Here is a 24209-nt window from a genome sequence, read left to right as displayed (position 1 = left end):
TTTTATACTTGTTTTTTTCATTGAGTCATGAAACAAATCTTTATTCCCTTTCATGTTATCATCATCTTAAACCTTCCCCAGTTTCTGCATCCCTGTTTGAATTTTTACTCTTTCTGTCTGTTGTTCATCCTCTGCCATTTTTCTTTAATATAGGATGACAAGCATGTGTTACAAACCAAAATAAGCAAAGTAGAATATTCTAAATAAGATGCGAATATGTACTTCAACACATTCTAAACAGAGTTACATCTGCTCATGTAGGAAAATTATACTTGGTCTTTTCAGTACTGATGAATGGCTGTTTGCCTTCTGTTTCAGACTTTTTAAAAAGTCAGTTACAATTAGGCAATTTATACTTCATAGGACTAGAAAAGGCTCAAGAATTCCAAATGTATCATACCAATGAAAATTAAATTCTTTAAATATATCACTGTTGCCTGACATACTAACTGGGGTGGGGGGCAAGTAGGGGATGCTGTTTTATGCTCAGGGAATATAAGGGGCCAGGCTGTGGAAGTGGTGAGTGTGTTCAGTATATCCAGGGTTTCAGAGCAAGGCATGTCAGAGTGTTGGTCATAGCTGCAATCTTTGGTAATCAGTATTTCATATGTGAAGGCTGGCTAATAACTGGAACAGGAAATTACTCTTTCTCATGGTCTTGTATCTCGCTGCTGTAAAGAAGATATGAATGCTATATTTGGAAGAAATGGATCTCACCAACCTGTGCTTTTTTTCTCTTCCTTCTTTATGCGTTTGAGGCGTTTCAGCATCCCACGCAAATCTGTGATACCATACTGGAAAGCAATTTTCTCGTATTCCGTAGGAGGAGCTTTCCTCAGGATATCCCAGACATCAACATCAGATTGTGAATCAGATTTTCCTTCACCTCTGCAGAAAGGGATTAGACTCTGAGTGCTACTATAAGAGTGTTTAAGAAAATCTATAGGGTTGGCATCTTGCCTTGATTAAGTCATTTTAAAAAAAAATTAACAGTTTAACTTTTTACTATATTATTATGCAAAATAATGAATTAAAACTGGTCACTAGTTTTAATTTTATTTATATATATAGTGATTAAAATTGAATTCTGTCCTGAAGGGTTTTTTTTCTAACAACCAAAACTAATAAATTTTAACTTCCTTTAATGATAGATAATGGAAACGTAAGGAAACTTATTTTCTTGTTGTGGTCAATGCAGAAAACATGGAACATGGCAAACCAAGGAACTGAATTCATATGCTGGCAACAACCTTAGGAAAAAAGCACTTGGTTTATGTAAATGAGAGACATATCCTTTTCTACTCAGGACTTTTTATCTTCACTAAAAAGAATCACAGATTATTAAGACTTCTGTCATCTATTGTGAAGAAAATTATTGTCTGTAGCAATCTATAAAACATAGAGAGACTGCTGAGTAGTGGCAAACAAGACAGTATTTACAATGAACTACTTATTTTATATTTTAAGCAAAGAACTAGTGATTATGAAAGAATTAATGTTTGGTTTAGTAAAACCAAGGGAAAATTTGGCTGTCTGGCTGTGGGAGAGGCGTTCTTTTTTATCTGCCATCATATTTTTTTGTTTGAAAGCTCATAAATAGAAAAAGAAATGGGTGTAGCCTTACCGGTTTGAAGGGCGCAGGAAGCTGCTGTACTCCAGAACGATGCAGAAAAGCATTTGGGAAAACGTGCAGCATCCCAATGGGCAAGAAAAAAGGCATCATGTGTTAGTACAAAAGAGCCAGGAATCTCATCTTCACCCTTAGTAGAACATGCCTGTGTTTCAGTAGCAGGGGGGGATGAAGGAATTCGTGCAAATGCTCTGAACTGGGTTTAAGGGAAATGCTGATCCGTATTGAAATCCAGCTCGCTCCCACACTTTGTACAAAAACGCTTTGTTTTTGTCTGCCATAGTTTGCATTTTGGTAAATAGAGAAATGGTGGAAGAAGTAACATTTTACTAAAAAATTCTTAGGAGAAAGAACTTTCTGTGGCTGTTGTTTCTGATTTTCACCAGGACCAAGCAGATTCCAGTGCAGCAGAACACTCCCTTATTATAAAGTCACATTCAGTGGTAAACCCCAACAAGAAGGCAAGACAGGTGATGCAGAGAAAAGTGGAATGTTATTGGGTGTATTTCCATTTTTTGCAGGAAAATAACAGTCCAATTAGTCTGTGAGAAATATTACTACTTAACAGCACTACTATAGTCAGTCCAGACAGCAGATATAACCAAACATTTCTGGTACTCCTTTTATTGTCAAAAAAGTGCTTGCTTGTAATAGGGGCACTGTGTTTATTAAAGTGCTGCAGTCCAAGCTTGGAATTTCCAGCACCTTGTAGCTCTTGAACAGAAAGGAAGCAAGAAAAGAGGATTTCAGCTCAGTGAGATTGAGCTGAAATAGGGCATGCAGTATCTCCTATCTTTGAAGTGGTTTAGCACTTGCTAAGCCCAAAGCCCTCTCTAGCACTCACTGACCTGACAGGAGGAGCTGAAGTTTGGAGTGCCTGTGACAAGAGCAGCATACTGGGTGTTTGCTTTGCCAAAACACTGCACCAGCATCACCCACAAATTTTACCAGGGTTCCTCTTCTATACATACCTATGGTTTAGTTTGAGGCTGCTTCCAATAGCTTTTAGTTTTGCTTAGCAGGAGACAGGAAAACTGAACTGGTTTTTTGGATATAAGCAGTTCTTGGGCTTGTTGCCCTGATAATACCAAGGAGTGACTTTCAAATATTTCTAAATACGTGTAAATTAAAATAGATATATAAGTACTAAATACTAAGTACTATATAAAACTAAGGGCATATAATTTTAATATGTATCTCATTCTTTTTATTAGTACAGTCAAACTTCCGCAGAGCAACTGTATCTTTAAAACTATAAAAGCATAGGAAATAAGAAAGACTTAAGAAATTCAAATATTATCATCTTCCTAAAGACATTAAATAAATATTGGCAATTTCTCTCTCTGCCTACTCTCTGCATATACACACTCTATATCTGAAAATGTACAGGTAGGACTATTCATGGAGATTTCAAAAATGTTTTATGTGAGTTATTTTTAAGTACATAATGAGAAAAAATTTCCAATTTCAAAGGAGTTCCAAAAGATTCTAATATCTCTCACTATTGAAAAGACTTCCCTAGTTTTTCCTTTAGCTTATCCATTACTCAGTGTCATCCCATTGTTTTATCTTGCAATACTGGTTCTAGTGTATGCAATATAAGAAATTTGAACATAAGAAAGAATATGGTCTCTTTCTTGGAAATACTATTTAAAAAAAAATTAGAAAGCTTTTGAGTTTCATGCAATATGGGACTAAAATCTAGAGGCTAGAGTAAGTTTTGTTTAACTGAGTTCTGAAAATGAAAAGAAAAACGCCTTCGAGCAAAGTTTTCCCCACCCCAGTACTCCTTTTCACTATTTTGCATTTGTTAAAACATTCTCTTTGATCCCAGAAGGACTCAGAATTTGCACAGAGAAGATGTGCTCCTCCACTACCGACAGGAACTAAGCAGTGTACAAAAAGTAATAGAGCACTGGGACTCATGAGGTCTCTCCCACTGCTCTGTTCTTCTCCCTGATGCTGGGGATCCTTATTCCCAGAGATCACCTCATAGGTTAGCTATGCACTTGGGGGCATCAAGATGCAGCTCAGTGAACCTGCTGTAAATGGAATATGCAGCTGATATATTTTAAACATATGTGGAGGGGTTAAAAATAGTTTTGTACATCCCAGAAATGGTTCCTTCCTATCCAGTTACTGCCAACTGATTGGACCCTGTCAGCTGTCACCTCCTTCAAGGTCTCTGCTCACTATCCCATTTAATAGTCCTGTGACAGCTGTTCCCTTCCTCTTCCCAATGACCTCTCCTTGGCCCATGACATCTGTATGTCAACACCAGTTAATTAAATTATAGTGATAGGAGATACAGTGTTAAATGAAACTCTTTATTATAGTGAAGCTATTTATTACAGAATGATCATTACCTGTGGATCGAGGGACACTTGTAAAATGGTGCAACAAAGCAGAAATGGTAAAAGAATAATTCTCAGTTCTGTTTGAATCTGCATAGCTCTTGAGAGCTCCCCAGCATGAGATCCCCTTTCCTCTTCTATTTTAATGAAGAATTCCTTCATTCCATTATGAGATTTTATGCCTATCTGTTCTCATTAATATAAGTGGTCTTCAACCTGAGGTGAGCAAAGCCTGAAGAATCCACAAATTACTTCTGAAGTGGCCATGAAAAATAACTAGGAGCAGTGAATTTATGTTCTTAAGTTCACTAGGCAGAGATTTGTAAGTCAGGAAATGGCAGAAACACTGCTAAAATGCAGTGAAATTTATAAGCTTCTTTTAATAAATTACATTTCTAGCCTAACAAATAATGAATAGTTAAATCAATAAATTTAACATTTCTGTAAATACTGAAGGTTTTTACTGCTTTTTTGAGTTTGATCACTGCTCAAATCTAATTATGAGAGCAAAAGGGAAAGGCATGAGGAGAGAGGCTCATAGTACTCAGCACCTCATTCTAGCTGGAGACTCTGTATGAAATTATGCAAATACTTTCATGCTGGTTTTCCTGGTTTTCATTTATTTAAAACTTTATAAAGCAGGTAAGCAATTGTTTTATGCTTTACATCTTCTAAGGAAACTAGAGTCTGTTTACAACAATTTGGGTTCATGCTGAAACAAGAAACTTAGATATCAATGTCAGCTGGAGAAAGTTTGGTAGGTGTCTTTTCTGTCCCATCTGTCTGTCCCCCTGAAGTGTTCTGCTTTTGGTGGGACTGCAAAGCCAGGATTCACCTGTAGGCAGGTGCCCAGCCTGGAGTGTAACACAGGGGTTTGTGCAGCATGTGGCCTTGTTTGCCCCACTGAAATTTGGGTGAGTTAACCTGAGGCTATTGTGGCTTTATTGCCTTCTGTAGAAATGGACTTCATATGCCTGCATGATCCTGTACTCCTTGTCAGGATAAAACACTTTTTATAAATAGTGATACTGCTACCAGCAGCAGAGGCTGAACACAGATTCACAACAGCTCTCATCCAAGTAGTTGATTGTGAAAACTTAAACTAAGAAAGTTTAGATTTGTAAGAAAGTTTAGATTTGCAAAACACAAATCTAAGTGACAAGCTTTTAGAGTAGTTTCAGGTGCTGGAAAGACAGAGTGAGTGGCCAGGGTCAGTGAACAGAAACAAGCCAGAAAAGCTTCATCACCTATTTGATAGGCAACAATATTATGCAAATGATTTTTCTGATTCTAAATGCTGTGACAACAGGAATACAAAGCAGCAGGTTATTGAGAAAATCTGGAAATTCAAGGAAATTTTAGAACTGGTTATATGAAAGAAAGTGATGGTAAAAGCCAAAGGATATTCAGAGAAATACATTGATTGTATCAAATTGTCTTGATTTAAACCTTAAAATTGTTTAAAAGAATTTGTCTCAAAAATTAGTAGTCTATAATTTTCTTTCACACTCTGCAATTTTTGTCATATTCTACAAGCAAAGAAGACAAAGATGCATGCATTATTTCAAACCAAATGGTTCTTGTACTCAGTCTGACCCATGCATTTATAATACAATTAAATGGAAACCTTACTCTCTGTTGGCAACAGTGGAATCCAAACCATTCACATTAAGAGTTTGGTAAAAAGAGAAGAACATAAGTAAATAGGTTATGAAAACAGATACATCAAGGAAAGATGAGAATTATAGAAGAAACTGCAGCAAAAAAAAAGAAAGTAAAAGTAACAGAAATAAATAAGAATGACAATTGGAAGAGTAAAAAAATTCACCATATTTATGCAACAGAAAATATCTATGTAATAGATAATATACAGTTGAACAGTATTTAGGTATGTAATAAAAAAGCTTGTCCTCCCAGTTCTCTAGTTCTTAATAAGGCAGCATTCTAAATAGGTATTTTAATTCATCCCCTCACCCCCATGAAAAGGGCTGCTGGAAACATGTCCAGGCCTTTTCTGTCTTGGGAAAGATAATTATTTTTGTTCATTTTTTTTTTCTCTTATATAAACCTAGCAGAAATGCAGCAAATGCTGTGTATTTCAGGAAGCAGCCATAATTACCTGTCATGTTTTTTCCATTTACAGCTGCTTTAGGAAAACAGTAAGGATTCTGAGTTTATGAAACTTTCACTTATTCAGAGTTGTTTAGCAGAAGCCTTTTTTTCTCCAAGTCTATGGATTTTTACTCACCTTTTTTTTAGTAGGGAGCTGAAATTAAACTCTGCCCCGTCATCATGTCCTTCGGTACTGTGTGGTAGTAGAAAGCCATAATTAGTTTCAGAAGGAAATGGGAATAGTTTGTGAGACTATAACATTATATAGATGACATATTTCTGTAGGGGAGTAGTAGATGGATTTATAATGAATTAGAATGACATGGAAGGTTACTTAAGTAGACTCTGTGTTCATATTCATTAACATATAGGTCTAAAAAATATATGTAACAAAATTGTATTTTTTCTGTGCTGATTGTGCATGAAGTTCTACAGGGTATTAATTTGGTAATCATATTGATTTGGAATATATTCATTATCATAGAGGTGTTGCAGAAGCTTCCCTCTTTCCTCTATCTTTCAGGAGTGTGGATATTATCTACAATTGGGGCAGCATTCAATGAGGCTTTTTGTGGAATGCCTCACCATCCAAAAACACTGTTTTTACCCCTAGTGTTATCCCAGCTGTAATTGTTTCTTGAGGCACTTTGTGATACCAGAATTCATTACACTGAAAAAAAAAGTGTCACATCACTGGTGCTTGGGAGAGTCAAAGGAGGAATTCTGTGATCTGGCTTTCAGCCTGAGATGAGATTCAAGATGCAAAATTCAATATTTGTTCAACAAACATCATGACAAGCAATGTTGTGGTGAGTTGGTCTGTGAAAACAAGTAGCACCAGGCAGGAGTTTTTTGATGTATAGCTCTGCCTGTTACATGTGGTGAACTCAGATGGAATGCACAATGTTATTTTTGGTATTCTGCATCCAGTGGGTTTTAGCTGTGCTTCTGAACATTTGTAATACTGAATTACTCTGAAAACAGCATAAAGTCACTAGAATCCCTTCTTTAGATTTAATTCCTAAAAAAAGGGCAATCTTTACATTCAGACAGGATTTAGTAAGCCCAAATCTATTTTCTTCATCTCAGCCAGTCTATTATCATAAATGGGCAATTGCTCTTTAACATCTCTGTTGTCTTGAGTACAAGAATCTGGTGATTCCATCTCTCAGCATTCATGTTCTTCCAGAAGCAACACCTTATATTTAATAATTGTTTCGGAAGCAGAATTTTTTCTTTCCACTAGTACTGGTGGCAGTTGTAGACCATAATGCTGCCTCTGTCAACACACAGTTGCTTCAGAGAAAATCAGTCTGTCTATAGAATGCAAACCAGAGTGTTGGGAAAACTCAGTATTGCAGGAATAAGAATTTTCAGAAGAAAACAGCCTCAGCAGAAAAATGACAGGCATTTTAACAGTACTGTTAAAAAAATGAAACAGAAACCAGTGCCAAGCTTTTTGTACTTCTGGACAATATAAGGTTAAATAACAACTTATAGTCTGTGTAATTTGAAATATCTTGTGAGAAGAGATCTTTTCTTTAAGAAAATACTGTTTATACATCTTTGATTACTTTTAGAATAGTACAGTACTGGAAAGGATAATTTCCTGGGTACAAGGTTCAAACAGAGAAGTGTGGTTTTGGTCCTACTTTCACAAGAATTTAGATGTTTGCAGGCATAAAATGTACATAAATCTGAAAAGGGTTTCCTGTGATCAAATATTCAGTAAATCAGGTCTACAGCTGGGAGAATAACTATTCACCTTATTGCTTCACAAGTGGTAGTTAAATTTTCAGCAAAGACCAGCAATCAAGGTTTAGCTTTTTTGAAGAATAAGACTCTAATAATTTCTTTAACATGCATATAGTTAAGTCTAATCTCAGAACTCCTGTTTTTGCTACAGTAGAAAACATTAGGAGCAAAAAGCATAGAGTGAAAAATTTAATGATAATATGATAAGGAGTGTGCCAGGAAACAACAGATTTTAATTTCTGTTGGTACATTTCTGTGAGCAATAGCAATTTTAGTCAAAATGTGCTCAGCAGAGAGGAAAACATGTAAAACATGGAGGGCAGACATGCATATAATTTACTTTTTTCTTCTGACAAGGGTGAGAAGATGTCACTTGCCAAACACATGCGTTTTCTGTAGATGAATCTGCCTCTCACTGAACTACCAAGCTACTCTGTTCTTTATTTTTGTTTTTATGTCTCCTTTTATATTCTTATGTTTATCTTTTAAATTTTTCTTTATTTGTCTTTGTCGTATGTATTAATCTCATACAAATACTACACATTAGAACAGTGATTTATTTGGAATTTGAGCTGCAGCTTTAATTCTGTGGGCTGGTTCTTTTCTTTTTCTAAGCAGAGAGAGACAGTTCATTTTAAGACTTTGTCTGCTGACAGAGTCAGTGACTACCTGAGAAAGGCTGAAGTCATCCGTCTCCCCCCTCCTGCTAGGCTCCTGAGTGAGGGTACCAAAGACAAAGCTTCAGATTTAAACAGTTCAGTTCACAATCTGGCTTCATTCTTACATGAGAAAATGACAATCTGAACAGAATGAAGCTGCACTCCCTTCGAACTGATTCAGAATTATTTTAATTGTGCTGACAAGAAGAGAAACTCTTGCAGCCTCCGTTCACTGCTATGACAGAACACAACACAGCTATGCACTGAGTGTGCACTGTTTTACAGTGAGGCTGGTCAGCTGCCTACAGATGGATTTAACTGTAGACAAATTCTGCTAGCCTTGTTTAATTCTTTGTGATAAATGTTGGAGAAACTCTCATATAGAAATAGGAGTTATAGAGAAATACTCAAAGAGTTGCCAGATGAGATGATTTGTGCCCTATAGAGAAATAGATGTCGGAATATTCTTGGTCTAGCAACTTTTCAAAAATAAATAAAAAGCTAAAACAGAAACTTATTTATTATTGCATGAAGGAAAAAGAGAGCACATACTAATAATGTCTAAAATTTAAAAAAATCCAATTTTGTGAATCTTACTATTGGAAGGAAATATTATTCCATTAGGACATACATCAGTTCAGAAAGCATTAAAGATGAGGGGAGATTGGCCTTTTCAACACCAGTATTTAATATCTAAGACTGCATATACCTGAAGTTTCACACAGGCACAGTATCATTGTCTTCATTCAACTAATACAGGTATAGAACATGAAAACAAACACAATCAAAATGCTGTAGGAATGTTATCAGTCCCTTGCTGTTTATAGAGCTCACACCAAACTCCACTTTCCTTGCTGAGCAAAAATTTGTCCTAAGGTACACATAATTCCTCAAACCAGAAAAAAATCAAGACCAGCATCACCCAGTATCTTTTCCATCTCTATTGGTCTTTATCTGGAGTGCTCTTTACAGGCCTGGAAAAAAGGTGCTGAAGTTCTTGTTACAATTCCATACATTATTGATTGCCTAAGGCAAACGTGATTATTACACTAGTACAAAGTCTAAACTCTCTTAGGTGATTTCCAGGAGTTGTATAGTATTTAAATAGTAGAAATATTTTCTTAGTAGACATCTTTGTGTTTGTTTGTACAACAGCTTTGCTTTTAGCCAGTTTTATCTGGGCAAGCAGTGAATTCCACACGGATGTGTGACTGCTCTGGGCAGGTTTCTGCTGTGCATACTCACGTGCGGCGGAAGGCAGCTCGAATATCCAAATCTCCGCTCACAGGGGCTTCTGATACGGCAAAAAGTAACCAAGGAAAATGGGAGAGCAAGTCAACAAAATGCAAAAATACGCTGATGTTTCTAAGGTTTGCCTTTGCAGACATTTTTACAAATAAAGTCTTATCTTTTAAAGAGTGATTAATTGCATACTGAAAGATTAACACATCATCTTTAAACATGTAGCCTTCCCTAACTAGCTTTCAACATCCAGTGGGTTTTTTTGATAACTTATTTCCGTCTCATGTTTCATAATAACCTGGAGACTGATGGACTGTCTTATCTCTTGCTTGTCAATTCTCCTGCTGCAAAATTTTAATTTCAGTTGTGTCTTTACAGAGTATTTAAGCCCTAATGAGAATATGACTGGATATCAACTGAATACTATTATTAATAATTAAATATAATCTATCCTCCAACAGCAGAGGTAAATTGCTGGAACTGTGTAGAGAGGTACAGAAACTTAATTGAGGATATTTTATATAGAGAATTTTATTACACTATGGGTATAAATTGGTGTGCTGCTGCTATTGAAACAAAAAATGTTCTTAGTTGCTGCTCCTGTCTTATGAGTCCTAGCTAGTGAAACTCCAAATATTAACACTGCTGATCAAGTAACTTAATAAACTTCTGTCTTTACATAAGGTTCAGGGGTAGCTGGACACAAGTTAATGTTGCAGCCCCTTCAACAGAGTTGCAGAAACAGGAAATGGTCCAAACATTCAGCTCTTCCAGGCAGTCCAAGCTTATACTGTTTGACTTAAACTTTTCCACACTCAAAGAAAATTGCTGTCAAAATGTACTTCCTTTTCAATTTTTATAAACTTTACAGTACAGCACTTGTGAGGATGGCACCTTCCATTAGGCAAAATGAGTTATCTGCTCTTAAAGCAATTTTATCTCACAAGGCACTTTTGTATGAGTTGAATTTATTTACATAGGAAGGAAAAAGGAATTGACAATTGTGTCATGTCTGAATTTTTTTTTCCCGAATATCCATTTTTAGTACTGAATATTTGCCAAAATAAGAATGAACTTATCTTGTATTCTAGTGGCATTAAACCTCATGAAAGAATGAATCTGAAACCAGAATAAAGCCAGAGAAAAGGTGGGCAGTTTTGCATCTTTGTGTGTGCTTTCTTTAAAAAACCTCACAGTTCTGGCTAGAGTGATGACCAAGTGGTTCTTCTAATGATCTCAATCCCATTGTTCTCTGTGGGCCTCTCTAGGTGTACCTTTAGATCTTCAGGACTGTGCTTCAGGTCTGTGACTTGCTTGTTTAGTAACCACTATGTACCAGAAAGAATTGTTGGTGGACAGGGAAAAAAATACAGAGGCAGAAAAGTTAAAAAAGTAGATGGGAGGGATTCACCTTACCATTGACTGTCAGGTTGAAACTAGAGCTATCGAATTTGTCCTTGGTAGACACCTCACATCTGTACCCTCCTGCAAAAGTCATGTTGGCTTCTATGATTTCCATTTCAAAGGTGTACACCTACAACAGACACCAATGATACAATAATGAAGTTAGAAAATGAAACGGTGAAACAGAGAGAGAGGGAATACATAATGAGAAATAGACAAGGGATGAACTATGTCTTTTAAGAACATTCTGAGTGTCCAACTCATTCCTGTAACAAAAAATTACCTATAATCCCCAATTCAGTGGAAACAGCTGCAGAGTGCTGTCAGTACAGGATGTAATGTTATATTAGCAAACTATGCTGGGACATACACTAATGTACAGACACCCATTGCATGTGCATTGGAAACAGGAATAAAGCTTTCACTAAGCAGTTTTAGCCTCTCTCCAGAACGTGTACAGAGCATGCCAAAATTCAGCGAAAGGAGTGGCCAATGTGAGCGAGCGTGCCCAGTTCCATCCAGGAGAGGGTGGTAGTGGCTCATATACCACAGAGGATGCAAAGCCGTGGTACAAACTCCTGTGCTCCTGCCCGGGTACCTCTGGATGAATTTGGGGTAAAAAATGGGTCTTACTCAGCTACTTAAAGCAGCCTAGACAATCCAAAAGAGCAATAAATTCCAGCACTAATAGCAAAATGATTGTTCTATTAAGGTCAAGATAGACTATGCTTAAATGCCTGTCTGATTATTGTTTTCTCTTAAATATACCAAGTTCCTTGAGAGGAAGATGAAGGGAATCCTGCAGTAGAAAGTGCAAAACTACTCCTCCAGATACTTTCTCATTTCACCATAGATAAAGTATGCTGGAGTCCATATGCAGAGCTTGTCTCTTGTCTGTGTGGTCAAAATACAGATTTCTGTGGATAAGTATAGTCTTATGTACCTTAACATCAAACCATTCCTATTTTAGTTTGTATTTTCCTCAGATTAAAGGTTAGTACTTAGAAGACTGAGAGCCCTATTCTGCCAACGGTACCTTGGTATTTCGATCATAATTGTCATGTAGCTGCAGATGTTGCCCCACTTTGCTTCCCAGGTCCATCCACTTTCCTTTGAACCATTTCACTGATGGCTTCTTCAGCAGGCTCTCACCTGCTACTTTGGCAGTGAATGTGATGTTTCCACCTTTTAGGAGAAGTAGATTAAAGTAAAACTATGAGTAATGTTTATCTGTTTTATCACTGCTGTCACCCTGTACTTGGAGAGCTGATAGTCCAGCAACAGGTAGAGTTTACAAACTTCACTTGACTAACATTTTGCACTCACCAACAGTAACTTCTCCATCCTGTGGTCGTGCCACAAAGAGCCCAATGGGGTCCAGAGGTGGTTCTGGTTGTGTCTCAGCAGAGGAAACTGAAATAAACAGCATAATTACTATTCAGAATTGTTTGCATCAAACTATATAGTGAATTATTTCATTAATTTTAAAATATCTCAGTAGATTTCTTCTGCCTTTAAGATTCCTTATTCTTTATGATCTGCTTACATCTACTGTCTCTGTCTCATTCTAAGAAGACCCTTTCTGCTAATAAACCAGATTTTATGACAATGTTAAATCTCTATTACCTTCTGTGTTTTGGCTGCTTTCTGCTGGTGGAGCAGGTGACTCTGAGGCAGCTGGGGCTGGAACAGCTTCTGCAGGAGTGACTGTCTCACTCTTTTCTGGGAATGAATGTAAGCCAAGATTAGAGAAAGTCATATTTCCTCTTTCTTTCTGAATAAATTTGCTAAAGAACAGCTTTTAATATATGTTAGGAAATGCAGAGAAATTAGCTGTTGTTTTCTAAAGATTAGAGGATGTGCTGGAAGCAGAAGGGGCCCACTGAAGCTGGATGATGAGGCTTTTTCTTTTGCTGAGCTCAGAAAGAACTGATTTCTGTTTTTTAAAATTCTATAGTCTTGATGTGTAGAAACTTGTCAGCTGATAAATAATGCTATTATTTGCTGCAAACGTCAGTTGTCTAAACAGAAAAGGTAATGAAAAGTGATGTAATTATTATCTTGTTAACAGTTTGCTTATTCATGAGATTTTGTTTAATGATGCTGTTGGAATGTAATGTTACAAAGCCTGCTGTTGGGTGCAGCTTGGAAAAAGCTCTAGAAACTGGTAGTAAAAAATATGGATAAAGTATTTGAAAAATCCATCTGTAATTTCTTCCCCTGGCTTGTGGAAGTTTGTATCCTCTCAATTATACAATGACCTCAGACAAATTCAGGCAAATGCATTTGGCACAATGGAGAAGACAGAATTGTCTGAAAATGGAGTAGGAGTGAGCAACTGGAGCAGATGGAGGGAGGTTGAATTTCTTGAAACAGATCAGTTGCAGCAAGATATTGTTTTATCTGTAGGTAGTGGAGTCACTTCCAAATAATAATGGGCAACCCAGTTACTCTGTAACATTACATATTCTACTCCACTATTATTTGCAAGTTACCTGCCTACAGCAGGCTCTACATGGAACTAACCTGAAAGGCAATGAGGAAAATATAATGAGTACAATATGGACCAGCTTCAGGATGGGATAGTCAGCAGGACCTGCTGCATGTATTTCTGCATGTTCTGACAGCTGTCAGAGTTGTCCTAATCCATAGGACAGGACTTCCCCTTACACATAGTCTGTCATGCCCTGTCTTTGCATATGGAACAGGACATCTTGAATCATGTTAAACATTCCTCAGTTTCTTTTCAGCTGACCAGAAGGTCTCAGGAGGTCTCATCCTGTTGCTAGAACAAACAGTGACAGCAAAGAAAAGGAAGTGATATGAACAACCTGAGTCTGAGGCTTTTCACCAAGTTAAAAAGCAAAAAGTCAAATACCAGAAGTGGTAAATGGATACAATTTTGGAGGGGAAAAAGGGATCTGGAAGGTCAAAACGTTTCAAAAAATGAGTGATTTCATCTAGCCTAAACATCTTCAGATAGTTTTTCATGAGAAAATTCCAGGGAATTTGACTCTTTAGATTTATTCTCAGGAAAAGCCTGGGGAAGTTTTTGAACTTCCTATGTAACTGGTCTTTCAATGTGTACAAAGGTAGTAATAATGGGAGGTACACAAATAATACAAAGGTTACTCTTTATATTCAAGCCCCTCTTGAAATGCACATTTTTGGTAGCAGGAGATTTGAGAGAGTTTTGGGGAATGCATGAGCTTCTAGAAACATTACAGCGTAACTTGGAAATATCTTGTCAGTAGTTACAATTTTGTATTTGAATTAATTGATTTAAAGAAAATACCAGTCCTAAAATCAGGCATCTTAGTTTAGGTCAGGGTGAGGGTTAGATTAGCTTTGCTTTTCAGTAGCTAAGTGTAAAAGCTTGACAGAATTCTAAAGATGTACATTGACATTTCCCCTATGATCTCCTCTCTGTGCAATTCTGACACCTGCAAAGAGGCGGCTTAGCCACAGGAAATTTATTCCTCAGCTTAATAAGAGTTAGTAGCTTCAAATAATTGGGCCAAACAAATGTATTGTTGGTAGAGGAATTTTACAGTGCTAAAATAGGCTAATTTTCATGGGCTTTATCCATGAAGGTTGCATGTGGGACTGGAAATACTGATGAAACCAGAACTGCTTAGGAAATGCTGTACCTGGTTCTTTGACCTTGAGTTCAAATTTGACCTTGGAACTTCCAGCTATTACAGCATATGTCACATCATCTTCTTTTCCTACGTTTTTGATTGTCAGTGAATGCTTGTTTCCTTCTGTCTTGATGACATATTTTTCACTTTCAGTAATTTCTGTGCCAGCTCGCTGCCATTTCACCTTGATGCCAGATTTTTCTGTCTCTGCTTCAAACACAGCTGTGTTTCCGGCTGTCACCTCTGTTGTCTTTGGCTTCTTGGTAAATGCAGAAACTAAAAAAAGAGAGAGGGCTCACTAAAATCTGTTTTGCAATTGTGGCATATCTGGTGTAGTCAGCTGTTGTGGCTGCAGCAGCTGTCTCCTTTCTCTCCCATCTGCCCATGCAAGATATAAATTACAACACTTTCCACTGAGAAGTTGTGGAATTGTCTTTGAGTTTATCAAGTTCTGTGTCTCACTGAGATGTTATATCTCCTCCCCATTGTCATGGAATCAAGTGGAATGGATAACAAAATCACCTCACTTTCTGTCTTCCTCTTTTTTCCCCCCATATTGAGCTCAGATTTTTCATAAGTGGATATTTTGGTCTGTGACAAGATGGCATGGTATATATTCTTACATATCTAGCTATATTAATTTGCCATGCACTTTTATCTGGAATTATTAATTTTGTTCTAACAGCTGCTTAATATGGTTGTTACAAAGGATCAGGTCTGTTCTTCAACACTGCAGTAACTGCAGTAACTACAGTTTGTGCAGTAACCTGTGCCCTGAAACACCACAATGAATTAATGGTTCATCTTCAATCCTGTTTTGACTGATCAAGGCTTTAGTGGAAAGGGATTCACATTCCTATGATGACCCTTGTAATTTCATTCCAGCTAAAATGATATCAATTTTTATTTGTATGCAGAAGTTCACTTCAAATTAAAAGTTGAAGTACTTGCCTACATGACACTCTACAACAATTAATTTTCTAATTCCTTACAAGGTAGATTAAAATATTTCCTCAATGTGTCAAGAAACACTTAGGAAGCTTATAATGAGAATTAATGAAATTATTAATATATAGGGTGAACAAGCATAAACCAAATGATGTTTTAATTCATATGCAAAGTAGCAGGGCACATAGGAAACTGTAAACAAGCAACATATCATGATTTTGATCCATGAGTATCCTAATCTTCTTCTTAGGTTTTAGAAAAGTAACTTATTTTTCTAATTTCTTTAACCTGATTTATTTATATTCCTTCATCTTTGTTTTGAATCAAGTTTCTCATTTCATGCTTATGTTTTTGTCTTAGCAAATGAAAACAGATTTTATTAATTGCCATGAGCTATGTTCATGTGTAAAAATACCAGCAATTAGCATTCTGATTCATACACTGCATGGTTTTTTGTGCATCATTCTGTCATCTTTCTATTGACTCACCCCTGTATAACTACATTTTTATAAAATGCTAGCAATTTCATCACATCTAATTTTATCAGTCACCTCTCTGGCAAATTGTCTATGGGCTCTACTCCTCTGGCAGCCACAAAAACTCTTCCAAACAACACGACAAAGGTTATAATTAGCTTTGAACTTTTATTTCTTCTTTATAATAATGGAAGGAACATGGCATGAAAATGTTTTAAAAGAAAAAGTTCATATTCATGTTCAAACAGGTGCTTTAGTTCATGTAAATGGTATATTATTAATAATACCAGCTATTCTTTTAATAAAATCACCATTCCTGCAGCGTGTCTTCAGACTGCATAATATAGTTGATCTTAGTGGAGTTACCTCTGCAAAGGTTTCATCTGATGGCCTTTGGTCTTTAGTTATTATACAATTCATGCTTCTTGCATTGTTTTGCAAATGATTCGGACCTTCTTAAGCATCAATTAAAATACGAACTACAAACACTTTAGAATTTAGTTAATATTGATTTTTGCTTTTCTTCATTATATAAAAACCAAAATTACATTTTTTTCAACTTCTTTTTCTTCTTCCCCCCCTTTAATATTTCGGATGAACACACAATTTTAGTTTTCAATGAGCCTAGAAAAGCCTTGACTGACCTCCTGTTTATTCTTCTGCATGATTTCCTTCCTTGTTAGAAGTGTGGGAAATTTTCTCTGTGAGTGGAATGTTTCTGCATGCTTATAATTGAGGGGTTTTTTTCTAATCTGGTGCAATAGTTCTTTAAAAATATAGTGCTTTGTAGACTACAGGACTGTGTACTGTAGTGTCCTACAGCATGCTGCCTGCTACCAGTTGCACACCTTTTGATACCCTATTGCCCTTCCATAAATAACACAGCAGGGTGTACACTGATGCAGTGTATCCTGAATAACTGCAGCAGGGTTGCTGTGCACAGCAGGCTGGACATGCAGGATTCTAAAGGCATGGAAAGGTGGCCGGGGTCCTGCACAGTGGGGAGACAGCTCTGGGACCCACCCCACTACTCACCAGCTGGCTCCTTTCCCTACAATTCTACAGACAAAGCAGCAAAGGGGCTTGTTTTTAGTCTTTGAGTGCTATTATCACCACTCTTCTATTTAAGCACAAAAGAATCTATAAATACATAAATTACCTAACAGCAAAGTGATTTGTAAAGGTCCCAGCCCACAGTGTCAGGGTTTCATGACACACATACTTGGAAGTAACTCTGTGATCTGCTGCACACCCCGTAAAGTGATTGGGTTTCTTACATTTGCTTTGTAGATGACTCAACGAGAACAAAATTGTTGGCGAGAACACAGTGAGAAATCTCCACCACTACATAACATTTCTGGCTTTAGGAAATCTAAACACATATGCAGGAGGTTATAAGTAAGACTTCTTGTATTCCCTCCCCCCTTTCCTGCCAAAAGACTCACTTAATTCCAACTTAAATTGATTATGAATATTTCTGGTAAGTACAGAATTGGAAAAGCCCCAAATGTCCCATGAGAACAAAGGCTTGCAAGAACAGTTGTTGTGTACCCACTTTTTCACTGCTAAAGGTGACTCGGGTTTTGATCGAGTCTTTTTCCTGTACTTGAGATTCAGTCAGTGCAGAGCAGTGTCCAGAGTGGCTTCTCTCTATCCAGTTGTATTCTCTTTCATCTTTCACTCCTTTTTTTGCAAAGGAAAACTAAAGATCTGGGTCTGGAGATCTTACAGAAATTAATTTGCTGCTGAAGAGACATTGCTGAACAAGCATGTGAAGAGAATACTATAATTTTTCCTTTTGAGGAAAAAAAGGGGCTGCTTAACAGAATAAAGAGTTTATTATTCCCCACTCCTTTATTGTGGCTGCTACTTCAAGTAACATGTAAATCCAAGCTGACCAGAAGTTTTCTTTTTCTCATGCAATTGTACCGATCTAATTCACGGATTTCTTCATTAGGAATACTCCTAAACACCACCATCCAAAACTTCTGGTCTGTTCTGAGAACCACACTTTTGCCTGCTTTTATCAGAAACACATTCCCCATCTGACAATCTCTCTCACTTCAGTGTTTGGCTTCTACCCAGCTATACCTTTCTGAGTTCTGTGTATCCATCCCCTACTCTAAACCCTCTAGAATATGACCACCACCACCACGAGGCTGTGGAAAACCCACCGACTGTGACACCTCTTGTGTGATGTTGTGGAATGTGTCTGTCAGTCACTGATTCAACACTTCACCTCTCATGAGCCAGGCCTTCCTAATCACTTCTAGCTTCCATAATGCAAACACACTCACACAATTTCTGAGTAAAGTAAACCAGCACATTTTCCCTCAGGCAGAAGAGGAAACAGCTGTATGTGGTCTGCAGTTATCTTGCAGAAACTTGTTAGTGGTTAAGGCTGCAGCTACCAGAACTTGCATCCTCTGAAACTCTTGAAACACCTGAAGATGTACACATCAGCCATAACACTAGATATGTTACAGCTTCATTGGACAGTAATAAAAACCCCTGTTTGAAGGTCTGTGATCAGATTGCATTTTGAAGATTCATTAGTTAGGTCTTTCAATCAGGAAGATGAAGAAAAAGAAAATACACTTGGTTTGGGCCATATTAAACTAGAATGAAATAATTTCAGTTCCAAAACTAATTTTCTGTAATAGTCACCTAAATAAAACAACAAAACTAGTATTCTGCCTTCACTATGCTGCCATTTATTAAATCTTCATACTAGCACCTTCATGCTTTCTCCTTTACTTTCTGATATGCTTTGAAGCAATGTCTTTCTAACATCCATCATCAAAAAAGTTTATTATTATTCTTCAAGTCTTTTTCATATTCTCCTGTGCAAAACCCAAGAAGTGGCTAAGCTACTACCAGGGTTTCTATTTTTTATGCTAATAATTATTTCCTTTACTCTCTTGTTGAACTATCCATTTATTTACTGGGGTTTTATTTTATCAGTGTTTTGACGCAGAGAGACAGTTTTTATGTTGTCTTTGTATAGCATTAAATTGTAAGTATGTATTTGTAAGTACTGTTGTATCTCTAGTAAGAATAAAAATTATTATTATAAGCTAGAAGAGCAATTCTTATTTCATTATTGTCAGAAAAAGTGGAGGTAATGTGTATATTAAAATAATGTTCAAATTACCAAAATAATTTCATTTGCTAGCAACATTCCATAAATAATCTGCCTTAGAGTCACAAGCACCAGCTGAAAAACTATTCCTGAAATACTGGAATTTCAAAGTATGTGTGAATTATGTGAAATGAAAGTGAGCAAGAAATGTGGATTCTACAAGAGTGATTTTAACTACATAGAGTGGTAGAGGAGAATGTGTGTTAGATGACATTTTCAGATGACATTTCTGCCTTTTTGAAATAAAACCTGTTAAAGGTATAAATTATTGAGGAAGAATCTAATGTACCTAGTTGAATTGTGATGCTAGAAACTACAGCAGAAATTAGGGACAAGTGAAATGAGACAAAATAATCACAGGTTTCTCCCACAAAGCTGAATTATCCTACTGCACATTCTCTGTAATTTGTGCTAAAATATGTATTGGTCAATGTATTTAATTAATATTACAAAAGTAGTATTAGCTTTTGGAATTAATTTGTTAAGGTATCATGTTGAAAATCGATCTTTGCTTACACTTGGCATCTAGTTTTGCTTCTATATCATTTGCTCTTCCATTGAGTTAAAAGCCAAACTGAGGATAAGCAGATGGAGCATTGGAGCTTGTAAATTCCTTTCTGAGGAACTATATAAAGATGCTGCACATTCCTCAGTCAGGACCTAAGTGGCTTCTTGCAATTACAACCTTAATCATTCCATGATCCAAAAGCTATTGAAAGACTCAATCTTATCATTCCTTGCCTACTTCAGCAGCTGAGATTGCAAATTCCTGCAACATGAGCAAGAGGCGAGGAATAGTTTCACTAATCAGTCACCTCTCTCTCTGTGCATCCATCACACTTTCTGTAACAGGGGGAGAGCAATGTCCAGCTCGGTTTGAATCCTAACTTACAAAGGAGGAAACGATGTCTGTATTAATTTAGGGGTTTTTCTGTGTTCCTCATGTGCACAGAAGTTTGTTGCAGTACTTTGTTGTGCTAGTGCTTGCAGATGTGAATAAATGATTTCATATTCAAACTAAAATTCTGCAGTTTATTCTTCAATACACAATATTTTTAATCGTTATTATTATTATTATTACCGCCTCTGTGTACTTACAAGTTATTTGTAAATTCTTGATGAAAATTTCTAATCAGAACTGCAAAATCTAGACTCCTCAATCTATACAATATGTGAGTAAAAGTTGACTGATTTTCAGAGAAGGTGAGTAATACAGACTTCTCCTTTTCCAGCTACAATAATGCACACACTTCCCATTAATTCCATTTATCTACTAAATTTGGTGTTTAAAAATTTGTTGGTATTTCCTCTTAATGTCATAAAATATTGTTAGGGAAATGGTTGGGGTTTTTTTAACATTTCTAAATTTTCAGAACAAAAAAATGATCAAAATCTTGCCAACAGTGAGCTTTTGAACAAAGACTAACTATGAAATGCTGAAATCAAAGCGAGAAGAACATAAAGTTTCTGCAACAGAATCCTGCAAAAAGTGATGCTTTTCAAAGTTTGATTGAACACTGACACTAAAATTTGACAGGTCTTATAAATTCTGTTGCTCTTGTGGATGGTGTAGATTTTTCTAGAATGCTAAGGTAGATCTTTTGGCATTCTTGAAATAAGTAGAGGAGTGCTTTATCCTGAAGTATTTCAGTTGGGCAGCTTAAAGTGAAAGAATGTTGGAAAATTTACTTCATCACACCGTTTTAAGTTTATTGGTTTATTCAATGATTTTTTTGGTGTTTTTTGGTGGGATTTTTGGGGGATTTTGGTGGGTGTTTTTTTGTTTATTTGGGGTTTTTTTTCATGTTTTTTGTTGTTTGTTTCTTTTAACATGTTAGAAGGCCTGTTAAAGCAGAATATATAAGCAGAATATCTCTGATCATTCTTTGACATGAAGAATTTTCTTTTGCCTATACACCAGATGCACAAATTTCAGTAATATAGACAAGGGACTTCCTTGGGCTCCTCAGTAACCTAAATATATAGTGTGTGAAAGGAATTGTGATTTATCCAAGTATGCATTGCCCAATTATTATTTTATTGCCCAATTATTATTATTAAGGCCAGTTATTCAGGCCTCCTGAGATGGTGTGCAACATTATCCCATCTTGAAATGACTTGAACTGTATAAACAACATGAAATAGAAAACCCAAGGGATTAGTGTCTCCTGGGAGACTGAGAAGATCCTCTCTCAAAGTTGTGGGGCATGTGACTGGTTGTGTCTCGGTCAGAGTGGGTAACAAGAGCTTTTCCTCCCCCTGCTGTGATAATCCCAGTGTTTGGTCTGGTTTGTTCATAAGAACTGTGTAGGACTAGTGATGTTAGACACCTGTTAGATTTCTCTGGAGAGATAAGTTGGAGTAGAATTTCTCTTCACCATTAGCCAGGGAAAGTGGGCATCTTCACAGAGACATTGCCTCTCATCCACGGGGAATGAAAATGTTAATTTAAAGGCAGGTAAACAATTAGAAATCAGAAGTCATGATGCCAAGGTGATCACACTGTCAAATTTTGCCTAGTCTGTTGTATTTCTTTTTGTCTGCTTTCACAACAATTAGACATTTCAATAAAACTTAAAAATCATGTGACTTTAAAAGCAGAATATGAGTACAAATTTCTGATTTTTGGGGTGATTACTGAACGTCTGCAGCTTATATTTTCAAGTTTTTGTCGATAATTACAGGATCTAATAGATATATACCCTTTTCAACATACTAATCTACTTTCATTAGAAATGGCAGCCTTATGAATATGAAATGATGTTATATTTGTAATACAATGGAAGGATTGCTGACACCACTGCTGCTTTAGGGTTATCATACAGAGGGAACACAAAGAATCTTGTTGGTGTTAACCATGCTCGAGTGCTTTGCAGTTTGTAATGGGAGAGCCTTTGGGTCCATATTGGGTCTGGCAGTGACTTATTCCAAATATTTTGGTCAAATGAAGATTCTTCTTAACAAGTTCTTTTTTTGTTATTGTGACCAGAGGAGATTGTTTCATTGGCCAAAGTAAGAGGAGAGCAATGCATGCTCAGGCCTTGCAAAGCACAAAGACCATTATTAATAAGTCCCCACAGTTTGCACTGGCTAGCCCTGCAAAGTGCTCATTATTAAAAACACCTTGTACTGTACATTCAGGTAGGGGTGACTCTGGGTATGCACTGGCATCAGTGAAGTGACAGCTCTAAATTGGAGAATCCCAGATTTAGTACAAATTTCTCCAGACCTCACTATGGAATATGTTCACACTTGACAAACAATCATAAGTTCAGCTTTTGTCAGTTTTTGTTTTTTCTAAACTTGTGGACACAAATTGCTCTTGAGGCATCTTCCTCTGCAGATGTTCTGAAGTTAAACTGTCTCTTCCTTTTCTTCCCAGGCTCTCTTCCTCCTCAAAATACCAAATCCATTGCCCCTTGCACCCTATCCTAGGCCTCCTCTATGTGGGCAGCCTCTGAGTGATTCCTCATTTGAAGATTTTAAGTTAAAACCTTCATAAATCTGAAATACTTTCCTGGCATTTTTCTCTGTGGCTCTGTGAGCTGGACTTTCTGAAAAGGGCTGGTTATCTCCTGGCTCAAGGGGAAAGGATGAAGGAGGGCAAGGGAAAAGAAATTGCATTCTTCACAGTATAGGGTTGCCTTTATTTTCTAGATTTCTATTGTCAGTGGTTGAAAGAATTAGAAAGAACAAACTCTGAACCAGGTACTATTTGCTGTCATTTTCACAGAGATTTCATTAACAATAAATACCATCAAACTTTGCCAATAATACTTCTGTAAATTGTCAGAGGGAAAAAAAACCCGAACCTAAAATAAAAGCAGGAGAGGTTTATACTATTTAAGTGTCCAAGAGAGAGAGGCTGCCTTTATTTTTTTTTCAGAGTCCTAAAGGTGACTAGAAAAGGAAATGAGAAATTAAAAGCATCTGAGAGTTAAATGAGTTTCACCTCTATTTTTTCCTCATCCAAAGTCTCTTGAGAAAATTCTGTGGCTGAGGGCTATCAAAGCAGTTAGTTTCTCTGCAAGATCACTCAATATCAATATTTTATAACTTAATAAAATAACATTTCCTTTTCCTGTCTATTTATTTCTTTCCTTTGAAGCATCTCATTTCTCTAGGATACACAATCTACTCACATTTTTTTTCCTGCCAAGCTGTTTTGTCAGTTTTGTCTGTTAGTTATGATCCTTACCTGTTTTCTTTACAGGCTCTGGCATCTTCCCTTTGTTTCTGATGGAGCTCCCAGCTGTATGAGGAAAGCAGGGTATGAGTTACTCAGGAATGTGGCTGCAGGGCTTTTGAGACCCCCTAAAGAACAGAAGCACTCACTGGAGCCCCCATCCTGCTCCTCCCCCTTGATCTCCCACTGTTGTCAACTACGGCACCTTATCAAGAGCAGGACACACTTGACAGGCTACATCAGCTGGGATAAATATAGCCAAGTTCCAGGAGCCAGGGAGCTCAGGCCACCCAAGAGTGGCTAGCACTGATCCCTTGGTATAAACCAGAGCACAATGTGATGCTGCACATGAGTGCAGTGCAGTTTCCAGCTCCAGGCATGTATTGCATGGAGAATTCCAACACTGCCCTGCTCATAGCACATCCAGCAAGCTGGATCTGATGGTTGCAGCTCCTGTGTGCTGGTTCCTGCTTACTCTAATGTGTATTTGCTTGCATTCTTACTACTTCTTTCACTTTATGTTTTTGTCATCATTGGGTCAGAGCTGAACAGACCCTCAGAAACCTCTTTCTCTTGTTTCTTTTTTCAGCTCTTCTACCAAAGACTATATTTGTAGAATTGACTGTGAACTTTAAGGAAAGAACTTACTTTTGCAGAGAC

At 36.9% G+C, this 24209-nt stretch overlaps 1 protein-coding gene across 1 annotated transcript in view; it reads right to left on the bottom strand.

Moving 5' to 3' along the window:
- The window catches only part of MYBPC3 (myosin binding protein C3), a 61214-nt gene extending 37628 nt beyond the window's left edge, over positions 1 to 23586 (bottom strand). The window contains exons 1-12 of the mRNA XM_014881942.2: positions 23562 to 23586; positions 14807 to 15073; positions 12783 to 12878; positions 12483 to 12569; positions 12193 to 12341; positions 11169 to 11286; positions 9756 to 9804; positions 8521 to 8565; positions 6233 to 6289; positions 5617 to 5619; positions 1625 to 1648; positions 722 to 888 (exon numbers count right to left, since the gene is read on the bottom strand). Coding sequence (XP_014737428.2) covers positions 722 to 888; positions 1625 to 1648; positions 5617 to 5619; positions 6233 to 6289; positions 8521 to 8565; positions 9756 to 9804; positions 11169 to 11286; positions 12193 to 12341; positions 12483 to 12569; positions 12783 to 12878; positions 14807 to 15073; positions 23562 to 23586 — 1087 coding nt within the window. The remainder of the gene's footprint in view (positions 1 to 721; positions 889 to 1624; positions 1649 to 5616; positions 5620 to 6232; positions 6290 to 8520; positions 8566 to 9755; positions 9805 to 11168; positions 11287 to 12192; positions 12342 to 12482; positions 12570 to 12782; positions 12879 to 14806; positions 15074 to 23561) is intronic.
- Between the last annotated feature and the right edge of the window lie 623 nt (positions 23587 to 24209).

Source organism: Sturnus vulgaris, chromosome 6 (assembly GCF_052056855.1).
Source record: "Sturnus vulgaris isolate bStuVul1 chromosome 6, bStuVul1.hap1, whole genome shotgun sequence".
Lineage (NCBI taxonomy): Eukaryota > Metazoa > Chordata > Aves > Passeriformes > Sturnidae > Sturnus > Sturnus vulgaris.
The sequence above is the reverse complement of the archived record's forward strand: the minus strand, read 5'-3'. Positions and strand labels throughout refer to the sequence as shown.